Raw genomic sequence first — 22500 nt, 5'->3', positions numbered from 1 at the left:
CAGCAGAACACACACAGCAGAACGCACTGAACACACACAGCTGACCTCACTGAACACACACAGCAGAACACACTGAACACACACAGCAAAACCCACACAGCTGAACACACACAGCACTGAACACACACAGCTGAACACACACAGCAGAACGCACTGAACACACACAGCAGAACACACACACAGCTGAACACACACAACACACAACGCTGAACACACAACGCTGAACACACACCGCTGAACACACACCGCTGAACACACACAGCAGAACACACACAGCAGAACACACACAGCAGAACACACACAGCAACGTGGCAGGTGTCTTGCTACGGGCACGAGTAAGTGCAGTGCCAAGTTTGACGTTGTTTGGATAAGCAGTGCAAAAGATATTGTTAAATATATTGTTAAAAGAAGCACACGTTGGCTCTCTCCGCTCTACTGTAGCCACTCCTACCGTCCAACCCCCCTCACATGGCACAGCGCAGGGCCGGACACAGAGAGGGCCGGACACAGAGAGGGTCAGCGGAGTCTTGGCAGCACTGAATCAGGGCACGGCACGGGTTTACTAAGACGCAAGATGTTTGGATGATTATCATGTCTGACGTCAACAGTAAAGACTCCTTGTGTGCAGTTTGCTTGCATAAAATGATTCTGCGGATTTTGCAACAACACGCCAACAAACACGGTTATGCAGTGGCTATTCAAAATGACGTAAAAATAATGTGCAATAAACTGACACTTCGAATAGCCCTGGCGACTTTGGACTTGAGACTTTAAATAAACAAACGACAGTTCCAACTGCAAGGTCCCAAGCTAATGGTCCTGAATTCAACAAGATTTCAGAATACCACACAGCTAGACAGAGCCACATGCCCCTTATGCTACCAAAGACTTTTTTAGTCACATGCTTGCAAATCTCATTTGATCTTTCTAGATAGTTTGTCTTCTATATCATTAAGTTATTGAATAGGCTACACATATAGCCTTACATCAAAGCTTTAGGCCCATGTCATTTGGATCAGCTACAGACAAAGAGTGGCAGACAGAGTGTTATGTCACTTGTAGGCTACCAGAGATTGTTTAGTCACATCATTGCAAATTTCATACGATGATGCATCATTCCACAAAATGGTTTGTCTTCTCTATCAGGAAGTTATTCAATAAGCTTAACAATAAACATATTATAATAATATTAGGCAGCCGTGGCCTACTGGAGGCAGCCGTGGCCTACTGGTTAGCACTTCGGACCTGTAACCGGAGGGTTGCCGGTTCGAACCCCGACCAGTAGGCACGCTGAAGTGCCCTTGAGCAAGGCACCTAACCCCTCACTGCTCCCCGAGCGCCGCTGTTAAAGCAGGCAGCTCACTGCGCCGGGATTAGTGTGTGCTTCACCTCACTGTGTGTACACTGTGTGCTGTGTGTGTTTCACTAATTCACGGATTGGGATAAATGCAGAGACCAAATTTCCCTCACGGGATCAAAAAAGTATATATACTTATACTTATACTTATATATATAGCCTTAACTCAAAACAGCTGTTAGGCTTATGTAATTTTGATTTGTAAAAATGTCACATGCAGCCATGCCTAAATTCTGCTTACTGCACATTAATTATGGGCTAATATATTATAATATACTATTCAGTATTCATTATTGAATGCTTAGCTGGAGTGATGTTTTCCCCGTCATCCTATGTTTAAAGCAGGCATACCTGCGGTCATGCAACTGGCCTACAGGTTTTCTACAGGAAGGGCATGTTTTGAACGGGCACTTTCACTAGTCAGGGTTTCTACAGGAAATGTATGTTTTGAACGGGCCCTGCACTAGTTTTTTTAAAACTGACCTGTGCTCAAATTTTTCAGTCCCTGATGTCATAACAGGTCAAATAGAAAATACTTGTTAAAGTACCTCTCTCTGTCTCTCTCTCTCTCTCTCTCTCCCTCTCTCGCTCTCTCTCTCTCTCTCTCTCTCTCTTTCTCTCTCTCTGTCTCTACATGTGAAAGTACCTCTCTCTGTCTCTACATGTTAAAGTACCTCTCTCTCTCTCTCTCTCTCTCTATCTCTCAAATTCAATTTCAATTCAAATTCAAAAAGAGCTTTATTGGCATGACCATGTGGTATAGTGTTGCCAAAGCAGACACAAACAAAAACAACAACTAAGAAAAGTAAACTTATGAATGACTGCTAAACTTCAACAATACGACTATTTTTTTAAATGAATACATTAATTCATACATAAAATGAAACTAGTAACTAAGATCCACCATATTTTTGGTAATATCAAAATGAAAAGGAAATTTAAATCTGTATGTCAAAATTGAGCTATAATAAAAAAAAAAGGAAACTTAAAGAAAATTAATGCACCTAAATAAAACGGAAACCTATAAATAATTTAACCTAAATCTCTCTGTCTCCCTCTGTTTCTCTGCAGTTCTTCAGTGAATATGAGAAACTTCTTCATTCTGAAAACTATGTGACAAAAAGACAATCTCTGAAGGTAAGTGTGTGTGTGTGTGTGTGTGTGTGTGTGTGTGTGTGTGTGTGTGTTGGTGTGTAGTTGTTAGGTGAGCTGCTATTGGATAGGCATAACTTCACCGTACTGATGCTCTGTATGTGTGTGTGTGTGTGTTTAGTTGTTAGGTGAGCTGCTATTGGATAGGCATAACTTCACCGTGATGACCCGTTACATCAGTAAAGCTGAAAACCTCAAACTCATGATGAACCTCTTGCGAGACAGGAGCCGCAACATCCAGTTTGAAGCCTTCCACGTCTTTAAGGTACCTAAAGACATACACACACACACACACACCAGGGATGGAAATTAACCACCAGCCCCCCGCCAAATGCGGGTAGTTTTGTGCTCTGGCGGGTGAATTTGGTCAACTTACCAGCCACTGTGGCGGGTAGAGCTACTAACATACCACAATAGTCAGATCCAGTCTAATTTTCATACTTATTGACGGCAATAAGAAAGTGTCTGTAGGGATCATGTAACGTTACCAACCGTAAATCGTGCTGATTTTGAAGTTCTACAACAACTACCAGTGAGCCGCCGCCCGCAGCATAGCCCGCAGCATAGCCCAGCACAGCCCAGCACAGCCCAGCATAGCCCAGCATAGCCCCCAGCATAGCCCACAGCATAGCCCAGCATAGCCCACAGCATAGCCCAGCATAGCCCACAGCATAGCCCAGCATAGCCCACAGCATAGCCCAGCATAGCCCACAGCATAGCCCACAGCATAGCCCAGCATAGCCCACCCGCAGCATAGCCCAGCATAGCCCAGCATAGCCCAGCATAGCCCAGCATAGCCCACCCGCAGCATAGCCCAGCATAGCCCAGCATAGCCCGCAGCATAGCCCGCAGCATAGCCCAGCATAGCCCACCCGCAGCATAGCCCAGCATAGCCCGCAGCATAGCCCAGCATAGCCCAGCACAGCCCAGCACAGCCCAGCACAGCCCAGCATAGCCCACAGCATAGCCCAGCATAGCCCACAGCATAGCCCAGCACAGCCCAGCATAGCCCACAGCATAGCCCAGCATAGCCCAGCATAGCCCACAGCATAGCCCAGCATAGCCCAGCACAGCCCAGCATAGCCCAGCATAGTCCAGCATAGCCCGCAGCATAGCCCAGCATAGCCCGCAGCATAGCCCAGCATAGCCCACAGCATAGCCCAGCATAGCCCAGCATAGCCCAGCACAGCCCAGCATAGCCCAGCATAGCCCAGCATAGCCCACCCGCAGCATAGCCCAGCATAGCCCGCAGCATAGCCCAGCACAGCCCAGCATAGCCCAGCATAACCCACCCGCAGCATAGCCCAGCATAGCCCGCAGCATAGCGCAGCATAGCGCAGCATAGCCCAGCATAGCCCGCAGCATAGCCCACAGCATAGCCCGCAGCATAGCCCAGCACAGCCCAGCATAGCCCAGCATAGCCCAGCATAGCCTGCAGCATAGCCCGCAGCATAGCCCAGCATAGCCCGCAGCATAGCCCAGCATAGCCCGCAGCATAGCCCAGCATAGCCCAGCATAGCCCGCCCGCAGCATAGCCCAGCATAGCCCACAGCATAGCCCGCAGCATAGCCCAGCATAGCCCAGCATAGCCCGCAGCATAGCCCAGCATAGCCCGCAGCATAGCCCGCAGCATAGCCCAGCATAGCCCAGCATAGCCCAGCATAGCGCAGCATAGCCCAGCATAGCCCAGCATAGCCCAGCATAGCCCACCTGCAGCATAGCCCAGCATAGCCCAGCATAACGCAGCATAGCGCAGCATAGCCCAGCATAGCCCACCTGAAGCATAGCCCAGCATAGCCCACCTGCAGCATAGCCCAGCATAGCCCTGCATAGCCCGCAGCATAGCCCAGCATAGCCCACCTGCAGCATAGCCCAGCATAGCCCAGCATAGCGCAGCATAGCCCAGCATAGCCCACCTGAAGCATAGCCCAGCATAGCCCACCTGCAGCATAGCCCAGCATAGCCAATAACAATAGTTGTTGTTGTTGATACACTGTTGTTGTTGATACACTGAACTTGTGCCCTCGGAACCAAATCTGACAGCAAGCAGCTTTGGAGTTTTGGAAGTAGGCTGCAGGCAGGCAGCTGGTGGAGACATAACTGGCATGCGTAAGGTAATGGTAAGGTAAAAGCAACGACCGGAATGCAGTGTTGAAACACGTGTATGAAACGTATTAAATATGCAAACACAGATCCGGTATAAACACTGAACCCCCCCCCCCCCCCCCCCCCCAAAATCTCCCGTTTTTGGAAAGCTAAATGTTGACAGGTATGCATTATACACACGTTTGCAACAATCGCTAGAGTTTCGTTAGCCTGCCTCTGTGCTGTATGCAGGATGTAAACTGATCCTGCTTCGGTCGGCGGGTACGATACACTGAACTTGCAAGCGGGATATTCTTCCTACAGGCAGTAGAGGCGGGCAAGAGAGTCTTCATTCGCCCTGTAATGAGTCATTTAACCATATACCGACCTACGAAGATGAGTAATTAACACGAAAACATTGCCTGGTGTCCCTTTAAGCATTCCGTTATGCAATTAGCCGTTCCAGAGTAATCCGGTTTTGAAATTGAAGCAAATGTCTACAAGGTCTCCAACTTTGGACTTTTGTAATACACGATAAGGCCAAATACAAAATAAATGTTAACAATATCACCTAGATAACTGTAAACATTAAAACCAGAGTTTTTCCAATTTAGTTTCACAAAATGCTAAGCAGGCTTAAGTTTCTTAAAGCTGTGCTGTGCATTTATTGTTCAGTGCATGATTTCATAACAGGCCAAATAGAAAATAAATGCTAAATGTTAAATATAGTCTTGATACCTGTAAATATTTAAATCAGATGATGTACACTATAGTTAGATCAAGTTGGAGAGTTGGATTATAGGATGCTCCAGAACTCACACAAACAGAGTCTTAAAGGAGCCACACCACTTTTATGACAAGACACTATCGCATAGTATTGTGGTTTTGTTGGCCTTTAGTTTTGTTGCTACTGTGCTTGTAGGTTTAGGGCAAAATTCAGCACATTTTAGTCGTATTGCAATCATGCCGATAACCGTGATCATTTTGGGTAGCCTATAATCATGATATCACATTTTCATGCCATTTCTCTAGTGGCTGGTAAAAAAGTTGGGTGGCTGGTAGATTTTGCAATCCACCAGCCACAGTGGCAGGTGGAAAAAATATTTAATTTCCATCCCTGACACACACACATATGCTCACACCGTTAACGTACTAACAAAGCAATACACACACACACATACACACACATGCATATGGCTTAGTGCATAGAAATACACACACACACGTGCGATGCACGAGCACGATGACTGTAGTGATTATAACAGCCCAGATAGCCTCACTAGAGAGCACGATGACTGTAGTGATTATAACAGCCCAGATAGCCTCACTAGAGAGCACGATGACGGTAACACACTGCAATTCCGACAGGCCATTTTAGCAGGTGTTTATTCGTGTGTGTGTGTGTGTGTGTGTGTGTGTCGCCAACAGGTGTTTGTGGCCAATCCCAACAAGCCTCCAGCCATCCTGGACATTCTGGTGAAGAACCAGAGCAAGCTGGTGGACTTCCTGTCCCGTTTCCAGGCCGACCGCACCGAGGACGAGCAGTTCAACGACGAGAAGACCTACCTCATCAAACAGATCCGAGAACTACGCCGCTAACACACACACACACACACTCCTCATCAAACAGATCCGAGAACTACGCCGCTAATACACACACACACACACACTCCTCATCAAACAGATCCGAGAACTACGCTGCTAACACACACACACACACACACTCCTCATCAAACAGATCTGAGAACTACGCCGCTAACACACACACACACACACACACACACACACACACACCTCATGAAACAGATCCGAGAGCTACGCCGCTAACACACACACACACACACACACACACACACACACACACACTCCTCATCAAACAGATCCGAGAACTACGCCACTAACACACACACACACACACACACACACACACACACACACACACCCTTAAACTGATCCAAGAACTACGCCGCTAAGACACACACATACACACACACTCCTCATCAAACTGGTCCAAGAACCACGCCGCTAACAGACACACACACACACACACACACACTTCATTAAACTGATCCAAGAACTACGCCGCTAAGACACACACACATACACACACACACACACAACACACATACTCTCCTAATCAAACTGATCCAAGAACTACGTCGCTCACGCACACACACACACACACACCTCTAGAGAACAGGCTAACGTACACACACATAAACACACACATGCGTCTGCACACTCATTATTAAAACATCATAAACACTCTAAGCATGTACTTACTAACATGAACATAATTAAGTCCCACCAGCCACACACACACACACACACACACACACACACACACACACACACACACACACACACACACAGAGACTCCTACGGCGTGTGACTGGATTGTGCTGGTTTGGGCTACGCTGAAGGGTTGTGTGGAGAAACGCCGCCCCCTGGTGACCGAGCTTTCCCACTGCAGAGAAAAAGACTCCAATGCTGCCTCTCACCCCTCACCAACATGTGGACAACACACACATGCACACACACACACTCACATTCTCACACACACACACACACACACACACACACAGTCACATAAACACTATCACACATACACTTGCATTCACACTGGACCTTGCACACACAAACAAACACACACACTCTCCATCACACATCTCACACTCACATTGCTCTTTGTGTATGCCTGTTAACCTGCCAACTTGTATGTGTATAGAACTGTGTGTGTGTGTGTGTGTGTACACGTTCTTGGCGGGGTGGGGGGTTCCTTGGAAAATGGAGAAACTTGTACATAATGCCTTTTTGTTTTGCTTTAGACTTTGTTGAACCTGTTTTGTTGACATATGGAAAAAGATATAATATTATATTATACATACCCCAGACCATGAAATATTTGACGTCTTGTCTGTACACAAGTTCACTGAGTTCTTGTTGTAGCATGTAGCTGTGTGCTAAGCACCGGGCCTGTTTTAGCATGTAGCTTAGTGCTAACCGTCAAACTTGTAGCGTGTGGCTCAGTGCTAACCGTCAAACGTGTAGCATGTAGCTCAGTGCTAAGCACCAGGCCTGTTTTAGCATGTAGCTCAGGGCTAACTGTCAAACTTGTTGTAGCATGTAGCTCTGTGCTAAGCGCCATGCCTGTTGTAGCATGTAGCTCAGTGCTAAGCACCATGCCTAATGTAGCATGGGGGGGGGCGGGGCGGGCGGGCGCGCGCCCTCCCTCTGCTGTCTGGTGGTTTTTCATACAGCCGGGGGCGGCCCTGCAGGACTGTGTCCCAGGTGTGGGATAGCTGGTAGGCTCCTTCATCCAAGGGATCTCGTATATCACATCACACTTTTTCTCAGACCACATCAGGTGGGATGGAAAACTCCATATAACACAGCTCAGACGACGTCACACCAACATCACGTGACACCTCTGATGAAGGCTACAGAGGCAAGGTAGCCAAAACTTGTCAGGTACACAATTTGACCTTATTGGCTTGTACAGAGAAACAGTAAGAATATAGTGGGATACGTCATATGGAGAAAATACAGTGAGATATGACCGTGGCCACTAGGGCACTATAGTGCAGGGGTGTCCAAACTTTTTGACTCAAGGGCAACAATGGGTTTTGAAAATTGCAGAGCCGGACAGTAACGGAGTACATTTACTTGAGTACAATTTTGAGGGATCTGTACTTTACTCGAGTATCATTTTTGGGGAGTACTCATGACTTTACTCAAGTACATTTGAGAGGCAAATATTGTACTCTTTACTCCACTACATTTCTACCCATAACCGTGAGTACCCGTTACTACTAAAAAGAAAAATCTCGGAAACCCTCGATTTGCTGTTTCCCTCTCAAACGTGATTGGATTGTGCAGGCGCCACTAATTTGGACAGCCTATCAGCAATCACTTTCAGCTTTCCGCCAAAGTCAACTCCATGGTCAGATTTAGATAAGAGACGAAACCATGGATGAAACAATGGATGAAGACGCAGCAGGTCCATCCCGGGAATGTGCCAACCTGTGGCCCCACCTCGCCAGACTATTTCAATTTTCTGAACAAGTTAATGATAGTTTTTGCATCAAGTGTTTCAATTACAAAATAGTATTTTGTATTTGAAATACGTATTTTAAATTCATGTATTAGAAATACTGCCCATCCCTGGCAACATGGAAAAAGATGAAAATAACTTGATTTTACTTTCAATTCCTTTTACATTCTCCAAGGTATTAACATTTTTCATAACTCCATGTAGGACGTTTCTGTACATAAATGTAAGCACTGTTGCAGTAGTAATGCAATATTTAGAAAATGTAGGCTACTCTACTCTTGATACTCAAGTACTTCTAAAAACAAGTACTTCAGTACTTTTACTTAAGTAGATATCTGACCGTTGTACTTTTACTTGTACTTGAGTAAAATTGAGCAAAGGGTATCTGTACTTTTACTCAAGTAATGAAGCTGTGTACTCTGTCCGCCTCTGGAAAATTGACAAAAAATAATATAAGGTTTTGTATCATTTAAATCATTTAATTTTGTTGTAGAAAATTCATTTCTTAAGAAAATACTGTTAATTTAATGCGGTTTAATTTATTAATATAATTTATATTATAATTAATTTATTAATATAATTTATTAAAGTGCGTGGCAGGCCGGATTTTGGACACTCCTGATATGCACCCTTTCAAGAGAGTTCCATTATCAGCATCATAGTTGGCCCCACAAGAGAGTTCCATTCTCAGCATCATAGTTGGCCCCACAAGGCTTCCTTTTTAACATTCCATATGTTATCTTAATGCAGAGGAAGTAGATTGGGGCCCAAATAGAGCGTTCAAGCATTGTTTTTGTTTACCTTGTTGAAAGGGTCTATAGTGGGATATGCCCATAGGACATACGTACAGTATAGTGGGATATGTCCCATAGGATATACTGTAAGTATAGTGGGATATGCCCATAGGACATACGTACAGTATAGTGGGATATGCCCATAGGACATAATGTAAGTATAGTGGGATATGCCCATAGGATATAAGTACAGTATAGTGGGATATGTCACATAGGGAAACAGTAGGATATGTTAGAAGCATGTCTCCAATCTCAGTGGACAGTGATGGGTGATGATTAGCCACTGGAGTGATGTTGCAGCCATCGTAACCTTTGACCCCTTACCTCACCAGAGCTCACTTGTTGCAGTTGTACAATAAAATATTTTTGAAATGTGTTGAACTTCAACATCTAACCACAAACCTGCAGCCAGGTGCTGGGAAGGGGTGAGTGGGTATGGGCAGACCCTAATGCCAGGGATGGGGGTGGGCATATGTGCAAGTGTTCAGGTTCTATAGGCCTCATGAAAACAGTGCACTCAATACAACCCCTCCCCCCACACACACACACACACACTCAATACAACCTCCCACCCCACCCCCCAACACACACACTCAATACAACCCCACACACACACTCAATACAACCCTACACACACTTAATACAACAGATGAAGTTGAGCTAGCGTGACAGAGATCTCCTGAGCGAACGGAGGAGCAGTTTATGTGAGCACGTACAGTGAAAGAAAGGGGGCTGACGTTGCACATACATGTTGATATTAGCAAACAGGCAAAGACAATTGTGGAGCACAACATATAGTAGATTCCTGTTTGCTCAAATACAAGTTTTTTTTGTGCTCGAGTTTCATTTTTCCTCAAAATATAATTTGTGTGCTCGCTCAAAATATTTTTCTGTGCTCAAATTGTGCTACTGCTCGCTCATAAAAGAGGCACAAATGTAACTCCATAATGCACACACACATACCTAGGAACATCCCACTGTCTACTGTGTCTGTTACACACACACACACACACACAACTGTCTATAGTATTAGTATCCACTGTGTCTGCGTCATATTTTTGAACATGGATACACACACAGGTACACACACACACACACAAACATAGTGATGGGGACGAGACCGCCTATGCCGAGTCCGAGTCAAGACCGAGTCTTTGAAGGGTCGAGACTGAGTCTGTTGGTTTTCAAATACAGTCGAGTCCGAGTCAAGACCGAGTCTTTGAGGAAGCAAGTCCGAGTCGAGACCGAGTCCTTTAGGAGTCGAGACCGAGTCGAGACCAAGACCATAAAAAAATTTCAGTTTTAATATTCATAATTTAATATCACCCCAGTTAATAATCAACAGTTAGGCCTACAGACTAAGCTAGATTGGGAATTGTTTAGAGGAGCAGTCTTAACGTCTTAATATGGACTATGCTGACCTACAGACACTCACCGGCAGCAGAGCCATAGAGATAAATAAACGGCTCTGACGGCAGTATCTTTGCATTGCACCATGGGATGTCATTTTCAAATAATGCCGGTCAACATTGCATTTTATTATTATTGTTGTTATATGTTGTCTGTTTTTTTTATATGAACATAAAAAATGCGTTGGTCTCGAGGACTCGGTCTGAAATTACGAGTCCTTCTCCTCCCACTGTGGTCCGAGACCGAGTCTTTGAAGGAACGAGTCCGAGACGAGACCGAGAAAGCAGAAATTGGTCTTGAGACCGGACTCGAGTCCGAGACCGGACTCGAGTACTACATCACTACACAAACAACTATAGCTATATCTTCAAGTGTCAACTGCAGTTTTCCGAGTATAAAATCTGCAGTATTGGAGGAATTCTTCACTGTTCTAATGCAGGAAATGCAATATCTTGGGCATGGAGAAAATGCATTGCACTGCACAGTACTGTAATTTACTGCAGAAATGTAATATTTTGGACACGAAAATATTATTGTACTGCTTTGTACTTCGAAAAAAAACTGCAGTTCTTTTTTGTAAGGACGGGCCTCTAGCCCTTTAAGAGGCAGCTAAAACACAACATCAGAGGACCCGCGGACTTCCGGTGCTGGAGACCAGCTGAGCCAGCTCTCCGGTGAACCTTCCGCAGGGACGACACAGCATCAGCTCTCGAGCCGTTAGAGACTCAAAACGCGCCACCATGGTGAAGATCAGCTTCCAGCCTGTCGCCGGACAAAAAGTGGAGAAGGACGAGGTCGATGGCGAGCAACCTGCGGTGCTTATCTCGCAACCCCACGTACGTTACAGCCAGGTCACACACACACACACACGCACACTGACGTAGGGGAGCTGCAAGGCGCGTCGCGGATGGAGTGCAGGTGCAGACTCCATCAACCTGGAACGCCGTTTTCAGGAGATGATTGAAGTCATTGATCGCGATTGATGAGTCGCCATCGTTAGGAAATGAGTGGCTAAGGGTGTGGTGAAAGGGGTGGGGGGAAAAAAGAGCGATTTCACGGATGTAAACAAGAGAAAATGGCAGATGGAGTGATGTTGGAGCAGACACATCTGCAGCGCGTGAGCACGGAGGGGAATCGGACAGGGGGATAAATATCGGTGTCGGTAAGCCGATTAAGTTTATGGAAGCCACCGTAGCCTGGTGGGACTTAATAATGACGGCACTCGCTTGTCTAGGTCTCCAGGGCCACACGCGCGCACTCGTTTTGGCTGCTGAGCGCGATTGTAACAGCAGATGGAGCGCGAGACCGTGGGCGGTTACATAAATGTATTTTTAGCGACTCTGTCATTCTGTGCTTCCAACTCTCTCTCTCTCTCTCTCTCTCTCTCTAACACACACACACACACAAAACACTTTTTTGCTTCTGTAAATATTAGTAGCCTAAATAAATAAGTCTGTCATAAGTATGAGGAATCTCTGGCTGCTCTGTGAGTGGGAGCAGGGGGCTATCTCCCGCCATGAAGAGTGTGTGTGTGTTTAGGAGCAGCAGGCCATGAGGCCTTCTCAGGTAAATCTGTGTGTGTGTGTGTGTGTGTGTGTAGGATCAGCAGGTGCCTCCGGTCATGAAGAGGTCCTCTATGGTTACTCTCTGCTGCCTCACGTCTGCACTGCTGATCTTTACCTGTAGCCTACTCTACGCCTGTGTGTACATATACACACACTACATCATCCCGCAGGTAACACACACACACTACATCACCCCCCCAGGTAACACACACACACACACACACACTATATCATCCCCCAGGTAACACACACACACACACTATATCATCCCCCAGGTAACACACACACACACACTACATCATCCCCCAGGTAACACACACACACTACGTCAACGTATTGTTGGTGATGATGTGTGTATTGTTGGTGATGTGTGCATTGTTAATGATGATGATGTGTGTATTGTTGGTGGTGATGTGTGTGTATGTGATGTGTGTGTACTTGAATTTCCCCTGGGGATCAATAAAGTATCTATCTATCTATCTGTATTGTTGGTGATGTGTGTGTATTGTTGGTGATGTGTGTGTTGTTGGTGATGATGTGTGTGTTGTTGATGATGTGTGTGTTGTTGGTGATGTGTGTGTTGTTGGTGATGTGTGTGTGTTGTTGGTGATGTGTGTGTATTGTTGGTGATGATGTGTGTGTTGTTGGTGATGTGTGTGTGTGTGTGTGTGTGTGTATTGCTGGTGATGTGTGTATTGTTGGTGATGATGTGTGTGTTGTTGGTGGTGATGTGTGTGTTGTTGTTGAAGGTTCCGTCACAGTCGGAGTTCCGCTGCCGGGTGATGTATGATGACGCGGTGATGGCCCCCTTGCGCAGTGCTCACGTTCGCGCCCGCCCACACACACACTCACACACACACACACACTCTCACTCCCTGGACGAGAAGGTGGATATCTACCTGCAGGACAACTACGAACTCATCAGCGTCCCAGTGCCCGACTTCAGCAACACACACCCCGCCGAGATCATCCACGACTTCCACATGGTAACACACACACACACACACACACACACACCCCGCCGAGATCATCCACGACTTCCACATGGTAGCACATACACACGTACAGCGATATCATCCATCCCTTCCAAAGAGTTACATGCACACACACATGCACACACACACTTAAGATCCTTTGACTGAGTAACACACATCACAGCACACAGTGTAGTTCACATAGTCTACCGATGGTGAATGTGTCTGCACGTCCATCCTGAACTCTAGGGAGCTTTTCCTCATTACTGTTACTCATGGGCCACAATACACACACACATTACACACACTCACACACACACACACATTACACACACACACACATTACACACACACACACAGACACACACACACACACACACACACATTACACACACTCACACACACACACATTACACACACACACACATTACACACACACACACACACACACATTACACACACTCACACACACATTACACACATTACACACACACACACACACACACACACACACACACACACACTTACTCATGGGCCTTCTCTGATTGTTTAACACTCTGTAAAGCGCCATGAGACACGTGCAATGTTTTGGCGCTCTATAAATTATATTAAATTGAAAATTGAATTGTTTTGAACAAGTAAATACAATACTGTGTGTGTGTGTGTGTGTGTGTAGGGGCTAACAGCCTATCATGACCTCACTCTGGACAAGTGTTACGTGAGTGAGCTGAACGCCTCGGTTGTCATGGCGCCCAGGAACCTGTGGGAGCTTCTCATCAACGTGAAGGTGAGGCTGCAGCAATGCATCATGGGAGATGAGTGTGTGCAGCAATGCATCATGGGAAATGAGTGTGTGCAGCAATGCATCATGGGAGATGAGTGTGTGCCCTTCACTCAGATTCACTGTGTTTGGTGTGTGTGTGTTCGCATTATTTGGTGTGTTTGTGTCTTTGTGTGTGTGTGTGTGTCAGCATAACTGTGTTTGTGTGCGTATGTGTGTCCATGCATGTCTGTGTGGGTGTGTATGGTGCAATTAAATGCATTGTTAAGTGTGTGCATGAACAAGTGAGTGTGTGTGTGTGTGTTACGCAATTGCAATTTGAACCAATGCAATTATCTAATCACAAGCGCATTTAGGAGAGTTTCAATGGCGCGGAAGTGAGGGAGTAGCGAGCTAGCTCTCTGTTTTGTTTGAACGTCAACAGAAATGACGTTACCCAACATCGCATTTGGAATATTGAACTGTATCTGGACATTGACATTCAAAAGTCATAATGCAAATCACAATCACAATATCTGTCAGAAAATGCACAATTAGAAATGTTCTCCAAATCCTACAGCCCTCGTGTGTGAAGCCTGTGTGTGTGTGTGTGTGTGTGTGTGTGTGTGTGTGTTCTGTAAAAGAGAGCATTAACTCTGTGTGTGTGTGTGCAGCCCTTGTGTGTGTGTGTGTGTGTGTGTGTGTGTGTGCGTGTGTGCAGCCCGTGTGTGTATGTGAGTGTGTGTGTGTGTGTTTTGTAACAGAGAGCATTAACTCTGTGTGTGTGTGTGTGTGTGCAGGCGCGTAGCAAGCGTGGGGGGTTATAACGTACACACTTTTGCTAGAACACGATTCTATCCCCCACACTTTTTGTCAGATTAAAACGAAAGTAAAATATGGAAATAAACGCTCCCATTGTAACGTCTGCAGTGAGCAGATTTCAGATAGAATTGAAATTGTTACCGCATTATGCTAATTTAGTAAACCAAAATTCACTGTCTGACTGACAGTTTTTGTCACAATGCAGGGAGTCAAAGTGAAAGCGGGGTGCGTGCACCAAGGCACCTGTTTCTGCAGGAAAACCTTTGGCTACTGTTCTCAGAGCATTATGCTTTCTCTGCCTATGATCTGCAGCTTTTCTCAAACTATGGGCTTGCTCAACAATGAACCTACTACTGCTCCACGTAGCCGCGAAATTAAAGGAGAATTCCGGTGTGATATTGACCTAAAGTGTATTGAAACATGATACCGAGTGTGAACGTATGTCTCATAGCCCATCTCGGCTTGTCCCCTGCACTCCAAAATCTGGCGCTAGTTAGCCGATGCTACCAACAGCTTTTTCAATAGTGGTGCTTTGGCATCGGGCTAGCCATGCAAATAAATCACTGTTTTACACCCATTTACGAGGCTCAATGTATCTCCACACTTCATTGGTAGACTTCCGAGGGCCCTGACATTTAAAACGAGACATTGAGAACTTTGAAAAAGCACTGGTAGTTTACTTACAAGACGATTTATACAGACAGTATCTTCACGAAGTTTAGCGTTTGCAGCCATCTTGAATTTAGTCACGATAAGTCGATAAGTCGAGCAACGAGTAAGAATGAACAGGTATGATAAGGGATCAGATTCCAAAAATAATTCAGTGGAAATGCATGGATTCCAGTTGCTGCTACTGGAAGAAACTGGAATCCATGCATTTCCACTGAATTATTTTTCAATAATTCTTACCGCACACACACACACATGCGCACACACACACACACACACACACACATGCACACACATGCACACACACGCACACACACGCACACACACATACACGCACAGTCGCACACCCATGCACACACGCACACACACACATGCACATGCACACACACAAATGCACACACACACATGCCCACATGCACGCACACACACGCACACACACGCACACACACACACACACACAAACACACACATGCACACACACACAAACACACACATGCACACATCATCTCATGCACTTAAACTCACACACATGGACACACAAACAGAACCACAAGCAAAGGGTCAAACGGTCAGATCGGTGGTGTTTTATGCCCCCAACGTCGTCTTCCAGGCAGCGCTGCCACCGCTGACCTAAAGGCACCTAACCCCAACCCTAACCCTAACCTTAACCCAGACCTAACCCTAGTGCCTTCCAGGCAGCGCTGCCTTGAAGACAACGTTGGGGGCATAAAACACCAAGAAACGGTCAAACTGCAGTACAACACTAGTCAGCCAAACTGGGACACACACACACATACACACAATCTTTCTATCCAATTGGTTGTCATGGACACCCAATTTACTGTGTGTGGGTGTTTGTGTGTGTGTGTGTAGTTTGATCACTCCGTGTTTTGGTATGTAGCATCTCCCTACTCTCTGTAGCAACCCCCCCGCACCCCTGCATATATACAGAGTCCTGAAGACACACACACGCTTACGCTGAAGTCCTAAAGACACACACACAGGCGAGTACACACACACACACACACACACACACACACACACACACACACACACACACACTCATGTTTCAATACACTTTAGGTCAATATCACACCGGAATTCTCCTTTAAGTTATGCCCGGTGCTTCACACGTCTGCTCATTTGCAGCATACTTATTTATTTGGTGTCATCAACTATATAGACGTAGCCCAGTCAGCACACATACAGTACGTCTCCAAGACGCTTGGAAAGGAAATAATTACATCGCGTTCCATTTAGAACGTCTTATTTTATCTGATCTTACAAACGGCGGCGTCAAAACACATTTGAGTTCTACATCGGAGATAGAACGCTTGTGAGCGCTCATGCAATGTGTTCGTACCTGCAGCAAGTGAAACTGTAGCCTAACGTGGGCTAGAAGCAGGCTGGCTATATGCAACACAATTTATTTATATTCCCTTTGCATATGTTTGGGTAGACTTCAAACGTTTTTGAATTTGAGCTTACAGTTCCTTTACATTTATTTAATAAGTATTAGTGATACCTCGAAATTAGGCTGCTGTCTGTTTATTGTAGCCTGCTAACCCATATGCACAAAACATAATTTCTGAAATGATTTCTTGATTTATAACATGAGATATGTCTCCATGTAGGGTAGTGCCAAATAGTGAAGTGATAGGTAGATCATGTAGGCCTACATGTCACATGAGCCACACATATGACGGGCGCTGCTTCTCTCCCAAACTGCATTCAAATGGTGTTTAGCAATCAGAATTTTTTTTTTCAGGGGAGAAACTCCCGACCAATACCAACACCAATATAGTCCGCACCCCTCTCAGAAAATACTTACAACGTCCCTGTAGGGAGTTATTTATAATTTGGCCAGATTGTTTCATTTTCCTATCCCACAACCCCCACACTTTTAAAAAGCTTGATACGCCTCTGTGTGTGTGTGTGTGTGTGTGTAGAGAGGCTCCTACCTCCCGCAGCGTTACCTGGTTCAGGAGCAGATGTCGGTGGCGGCGCGCGTGTCTGACCTTCGACCTTTGGGGGCATTCATCTCGCGTCTCTGCAGTGGCAAGGACACCTACCGCCTGCATCGCCATGGAGACGCACGCCGTGAGTACAGGGAGGCCGGATGGTGTGTTTGTGTGCGTCTTACCTCCCTCTCTCTCTCCCTCCCTCTCTCTCTCCCTCTCTCTCTCTCTCTCTCTCTCTTCCTCTCTCTCTCTCTCTCTCTCTCTCTCTCTCTCTCTCTCTCTCTCCCTCCCTCTCCCCCTCTCTTTCTCTCCCCCTCTCTCTCTCTCTCTCTCCCCCTCTCTCCCTCTCCTCTCTCTCTCTCTCTCTCTCTCTCTCTCTCACTCTCTCTCTCTCTGTAGGTGTATATAAACATGTGCGTGTGTGTGTAACCTCTCTCTCTCTCTGTAGGTGTATATAAACGTGTGTGTGTAACCTCTCTCTCTCTCTCTCCCTCCGTAGGTGTGTATAAGCGGGCCCTTGAGAGTTGTAACCGCATCCGTCACTTTGAGAATGAGTTTGTCATGGAGACGCTCATCTGTGAGCCCCAGTAGGCCACGCCCCCAGCCCCTGGAGCCCCGCCTCTCTCACCAAATTTGGGACTGAATGATGTCATCCTCTGCTTCATTCTACACATCCTTCCTGAAAACTCTTACCGCACACACACACACATGCACACACACACGCACACGCACAGTCGCACACCCATGCACACACGCACACACACACATGCACATGCACACACACAAATGCACACACACACATGCCCACATGCACGCACACACACACACACGCACACACACGCACACACACAAACACACACATGCACACACACACAAACACACACATGCACACATCATCTCATGCACTTAAACTCACACACATGGGCACACAAACAGAACCACAAGCAAAGGGTCAAACGGTCAGATCGATGGTGTTTTATGCCCCCAACGTCGTCTTCCAGGCAGCGCTGCCACCGCTGAGCTAAAGGCACCTAACCCTAAACCTAACCCCAACCCTAAACCTAACCCTAACCCATGCCTAATCCTAAACCTAGCCCCAACCCCAAATTAAATGAAAGTTTTAAAACCACTCTGTGTCTTTTTTTATAGCTCCTCTCTTTTATCTCTTCTTTTTAACTTTTATTTTATTTTATTTTATTTTATTGGACTTTTAGATGGAAACAGTGGGGCGAGAACAACTGGCCAGTGCACAATAGTCAAACCAACTACATAGTAAAATAACATTTAATTCTAATTTCCTAACTCATGCCTAACCCCAACCCTAACCCTAACCTTAACCCATGCCTAACCCCAACCCTAACCCTAACCTTAACCCAGACCTAACCCTAGTGCCTTCCAGGCAGCGCTGCCTTGAAGACAACGTTGGGGGCATAAAACACCAAGAAACGGTCAAACTGCAGTACAACACTAGTCAGCCAAACTGGGACACACACACACATACACACAATCTTTCTATCCAATTGGTTGTCATGGACACCCAATTTACTGTGTGTGGGTGTTTGTGTGTGTGTGTGTAGTTTGATCACTCCGTGTTTTGGTATGTAGCATCTCCCTACTCTCTGTAGCAACCCCCCCGCACCCCTGCATATATACAGAGTCCTGAAGACACACACACGCTTACGCTGAAGTCCTAAAGACACACACACAGGCGAGTACACACACACACACACACACACACACATACACGCTTACGCTGAAGTCCTAAAGACACACACACACACACGCTTACGCTGAAGTCCTAAAGACACACACACAGGCGAGTACACACACACACACACTCACACACACACACACACTCACACTCTTACGCTGAAGTCCTAAAGACATACACATAGGCTAGCACACACACTCACACACACACACACACACTTATGCTGAAGTCCTAAAGACATACACATAGGCTAGCACACACACACTCACACACACACTCACACTCTTACCCTGAAGTCCTAAAGATCCACTTTCAGTGTTTATTTGTTTACTTGTTTATTTGCACACCACAGCTGGGAATAATAAAACTCCAAACCTCCTGAGTGCTGTCTCTCTCTCTCTCTCTCTCTCTCTCTCTCTCTCTCTCTCTCTCGGTGTGCGTGTGCGGGAGGGACATTGGCTGTATATACGAAGTCTCTGTGAGGGTCAGCCAAAGGGTTACTGAAGATCAAGTATGAAGCTCAAATTAGGAGACATGGACGCCGCCATGCTTGTTACGCTATCTGACCTAATTTATATTTACACACATAACCCAGTTGTAAGTGACACGATTGTTCCTCTATCATTGTTTATACTTCTTTCGTTACAAACTTTCGGCCTGTTAAATTGAATCTGCCGTTTAAACACAGGAGGTACAAAATAATTCACCCACCTCACAGTTGTCAAGAATAGGGAAACTCATTTTTGAGTCCATAAAAAGTTTGTGTCCAGGCTGTAAGTATATCCAGAGCCTTATAGATAGAACTCTCTCTAGAGCTCTGAGTATCCATTTCCAGTGTAAAGTTTGTGGGTCCAGGCTGTAATATCCATTTCCACTGTAAAGTTTGTGGGTCCAGGCTGTAATATCCATTTCCAAGGCAAAGTTTGTGGGTCCAGGCTGTAATATCCATTTCCACTGTAAAGTTGTCACTCTGTTTACTGATCTCCTGAAATCCATTCTAAATTAGATTCTAGTTAGAGTAAAAAAAAAAGTTCCGTTCCACATGATTCTGATTCTGTAGGTTTCCAGCCACCAGCAGAGGTGCTGTTGCAGTAGCATCAGGGGAATGACTGGCAGAGGTGCTGTTGCAGTAGCATCAGGGGAATGACTGGCAGAGGTGTTGTTGCAGTAGCATCAGGGGAATGACCAGCAGAGGTGCTGTTGCAGTAGCAGGGGAATGACCAGCAGAGGGAGCACCAGCGCTGCTGTTCTCCCGTTTGGTGTTCAGACACATACATGACTCAGGCATTGACACACACACACACACACACACACACACACACACACACACACACACGACTCAGAGGGGAAGCAGGGGCTGGCATGTAACAGGAAAGAGACTTGTAAGATCATCTGTTCACCCTGTACACATCTGACTTCTGCTACAACGCCGAGTCATGCCACATGCAGAAGTTCTCATCTGCTACAACGCTGAGTCATGCCACATGCAGAAGTTCTTATCTGCTACAACGCTGAGTCATGCCACATGCAGAAGTTCTCTAATGATACTGCAATTGTGGGATGTATCAGGAACGGGCAGGAGGAGGAGTACAGGAGCCTGGTGGAGGACACTGTGCAATGGTGCAAACTCAATCACCTTCAACTCAACACTTCAAAGACCAAGGAGATGGTGGTGGATTTCCGCAGGACTCTGCTACCAGTCTCCTTTGATGGGGTCAATGTGGAGGTGGGTTTACACCTGGACAATAAATTGGACTAGTCAGCCAATACTGAAACACTACAAGAAAGGGCAGTGCAGGCTAATAATTTAACTATTTAAACTATCCACCTATTTAACTGTTCAGCCATTCCAACTATATTAAACCACCACCTACCTAGCAACCAACATAGCAACCACCTCAAGTACCCTAGCAACCATGTCAAATACCCTAGCAACAGCCTAGCAACCACTTCAACAATTACAACCTAGCAACCAATATACTGTAGCAACCAATGAGATTAACCTAGCAACCACCACAACTAAGTTAGCAACAGCCTACAACCACCTCAAGTACCCTAGCAACAGCATAGCAACCACCATTACTACTCTAGCAACAGCTTGTCAACCACCTCAAGTACCCTAGCAACAGCCTAGCAACCATGTCAAATACCCTAGCAACAGGCTAGCAACCACTTCCACAGTTACAATTTAGCAACCAATGAGTTTAACCTAGCAACCAGCATAGCAACCACCACAACTAACCTGCATAAAAACCACCATAACTGCCCTAGCAACAACCTAACAACCACCTCAAGTACCCTAGCAACAGCCTAGCAACCATGTCAAATACCCTAACAACAGACTAGCAACCACTTCCACAGTTACAACCTAGCAACCAATGAGTTTAACCTAGCAACCAGCATAGCAACCACCTCAAGTACCATAGCAACAGCCTATCAACCATTTCAAATACCCTAGCAACATTATAGCAACCATGTCAAATACCCTAGCAACAGCCTAGCAACCACTTCCACAGTTACAACCTAACAACCAATATCGCAACCAATGAGTTTAACCTAGCAACCAGCATAGCAACCACCACAACTAACCTAGCAATAGCCTAGCAACCACCTCAAGTACCCTAGCAACAGCCTAGCAACCAAGCTAAGTAACATGGTTAGCATAGCTAACATGATTAGCATAGTTAGCATTGTTAGCATAACTGCTAGAAAACATTAGCCGAGTTAGCTAAGTAACATGGTTAACATAGTTAACATTGGTTAACATTGTTAGCGTTGTTAGCATAACTGCTTGCAAACATTAGCCAAGTTAGCTAAGTAACATGGTTAACAGAGTTAGCATGGTTAACATAGTTAACATTGTTAGCATAACTGCTAGAAAACATTAGCTAAGTCAGCTAAGTAACATGGTTAGCATAGTTAACATTGTCAGCATAACTGCTAGAAAACATTAGCTAAGTTAGCAAAGTAATACTGTTAGCACAGTTAACTTGTTTACATTGTTAACATAGTTAGCCAATTAGCACATCATCTGTTTTAACAATATATTTCACTCCATATGTTTTGCATATTTTCATTCCCTGGAATTACATTTTCTAGTTGCCCTATTGTGATGTCATAATTGCCAATGTTAAGTCTGGGGATATTTTGAATAGTTTTTATTTAATAGTTTAAAAAGTACACAAG

The 22500-nt window shown here is 45.6% G+C and overlaps 3 protein-coding genes and 1 long non-coding RNA gene across 7 annotated transcripts in view; 3 read left to right on the top strand and 1 right to left on the bottom strand.

Annotated features, from left to right (window-relative positions):
- cab39 (calcium binding protein 39) overlaps window positions 1–7496 on the top strand; it is a 24476-nt gene extending 16980 nt beyond the window's left edge. The window contains exons 6-9 of one of the 2 annotated variants that reach the window (XM_042064437.1): window positions 2429–2494; window positions 2631–2774; window positions 6023–6172; window positions 6225–7496. In XM_042064437.1, coding sequence (XP_041920371.1) covers window positions 2429–2494; window positions 2631–2774; window positions 6023–6172; window positions 6225–6245 — 381 coding nt within the window. In that variant the 3' untranslated portion in view covers window positions 6246–7496. Of the gene's footprint in view, window positions 1–2428; window positions 2495–2630; window positions 2775–6022 lie in introns of both variants that reach the window. The other variant, XM_042064436.1, reaches the window with a different exon arrangement.
- LOC121684411 lies at window positions 6427–20792 on the bottom strand. Its single transcript, XR_006023124.1, has 4 exons — window positions 20026–20792; window positions 19460–19814; window positions 16669–16703; window positions 6427–6462 (listed from the first exon to the last, which is right to left on the bottom strand). It is a non-coding gene; the product is annotated as an uncharacterized LOC121684411 (long non-coding RNA).
- On the top strand, window positions 11497–18418 carry LOC121684408 (integral membrane protein 2C-like). 2 transcript variants are annotated; one of them, XM_042064438.1, is made up of 6 exons: window positions 11497–11688; window positions 12453–12587; window positions 13167–13403; window positions 14068–14178; window positions 17592–17742; window positions 18103–18418. In XM_042064438.1, exons 1-6 carry the CDS (start codon window positions 11593–11595, stop codon window positions 18192–18194), a joined length of 822 nt encoding a protein of 273 aa, XP_041920372.1. In that variant the 5' UTR covers window positions 11497–11592; the 3' UTR covers window positions 18195–18418. The 2 variants fall into 2 exon arrangements, with proteins under 2 accessions (XP_041920372.1, XP_041920373.1); XM_042064439.1 differs by lacking the exon at window positions 11497–11688 and adding an exon at window positions 11934–12014.
- Window positions 20793–20999: 207 nt separating the features above from the next.
- The window catches only part of ngef (neuronal guanine nucleotide exchange factor), a 45303-nt gene continuing 43802 nt past the window's right edge, over window positions 21000–22500 (top strand). The window contains exon 1 of one of the 2 annotated variants that reach the window (XM_042064433.1): window positions 21000–21040. In XM_042064433.1, coding sequence (XP_041920367.1) covers window positions 21024–21040 — 17 coding nt within the window. In that variant the 5' untranslated portion in view covers window positions 21000–21023. The remainder of the gene's footprint in view (window positions 21041–22500) is intronic. The other variant, XM_042064432.1, reaches the window with a different exon arrangement.

The sequence above is a fragment of the Alosa sapidissima genome, chromosome 15 (assembly GCF_018492685.1).
Source record: "Alosa sapidissima isolate fAloSap1 chromosome 15, fAloSap1.pri, whole genome shotgun sequence".
Taxonomy (NCBI): domain Eukaryota; kingdom Metazoa; phylum Chordata; class Actinopteri; order Clupeiformes; family Clupeidae; genus Alosa; species Alosa sapidissima.
Note: the sequence above shows the minus strand (reverse complement) of the source record. Positions and strands in the feature narration are given on the sequence as shown.

What these genes read in the sequence shown, in the direction of transcription:
- LOC121684408 (XM_042064438.1), top strand. Translation starts at nt 11,593, where the DNA reads ATGGTGAAGATCAGCTTCCAGCCTGTCGCCGGACAAAAAGTGGAGAAG. An exon ending in TCATCCACGACTTCCACATG is followed by an intron (nt 13,404 to 14,067) that starts GTAACACACACA and finishes GTGTGTGTGTAG; the next exon opens with GGGCTAACAGCCTATCATGA. An exon ending in AGCTTCTCATCAACGTGAAG is followed by an intron (nt 14,179 to 17,591) that starts GTGAGGCTGCAG and finishes GTGTGTGTGTAG; the next exon opens with AGAGGCTCCTACCTCCCGCA.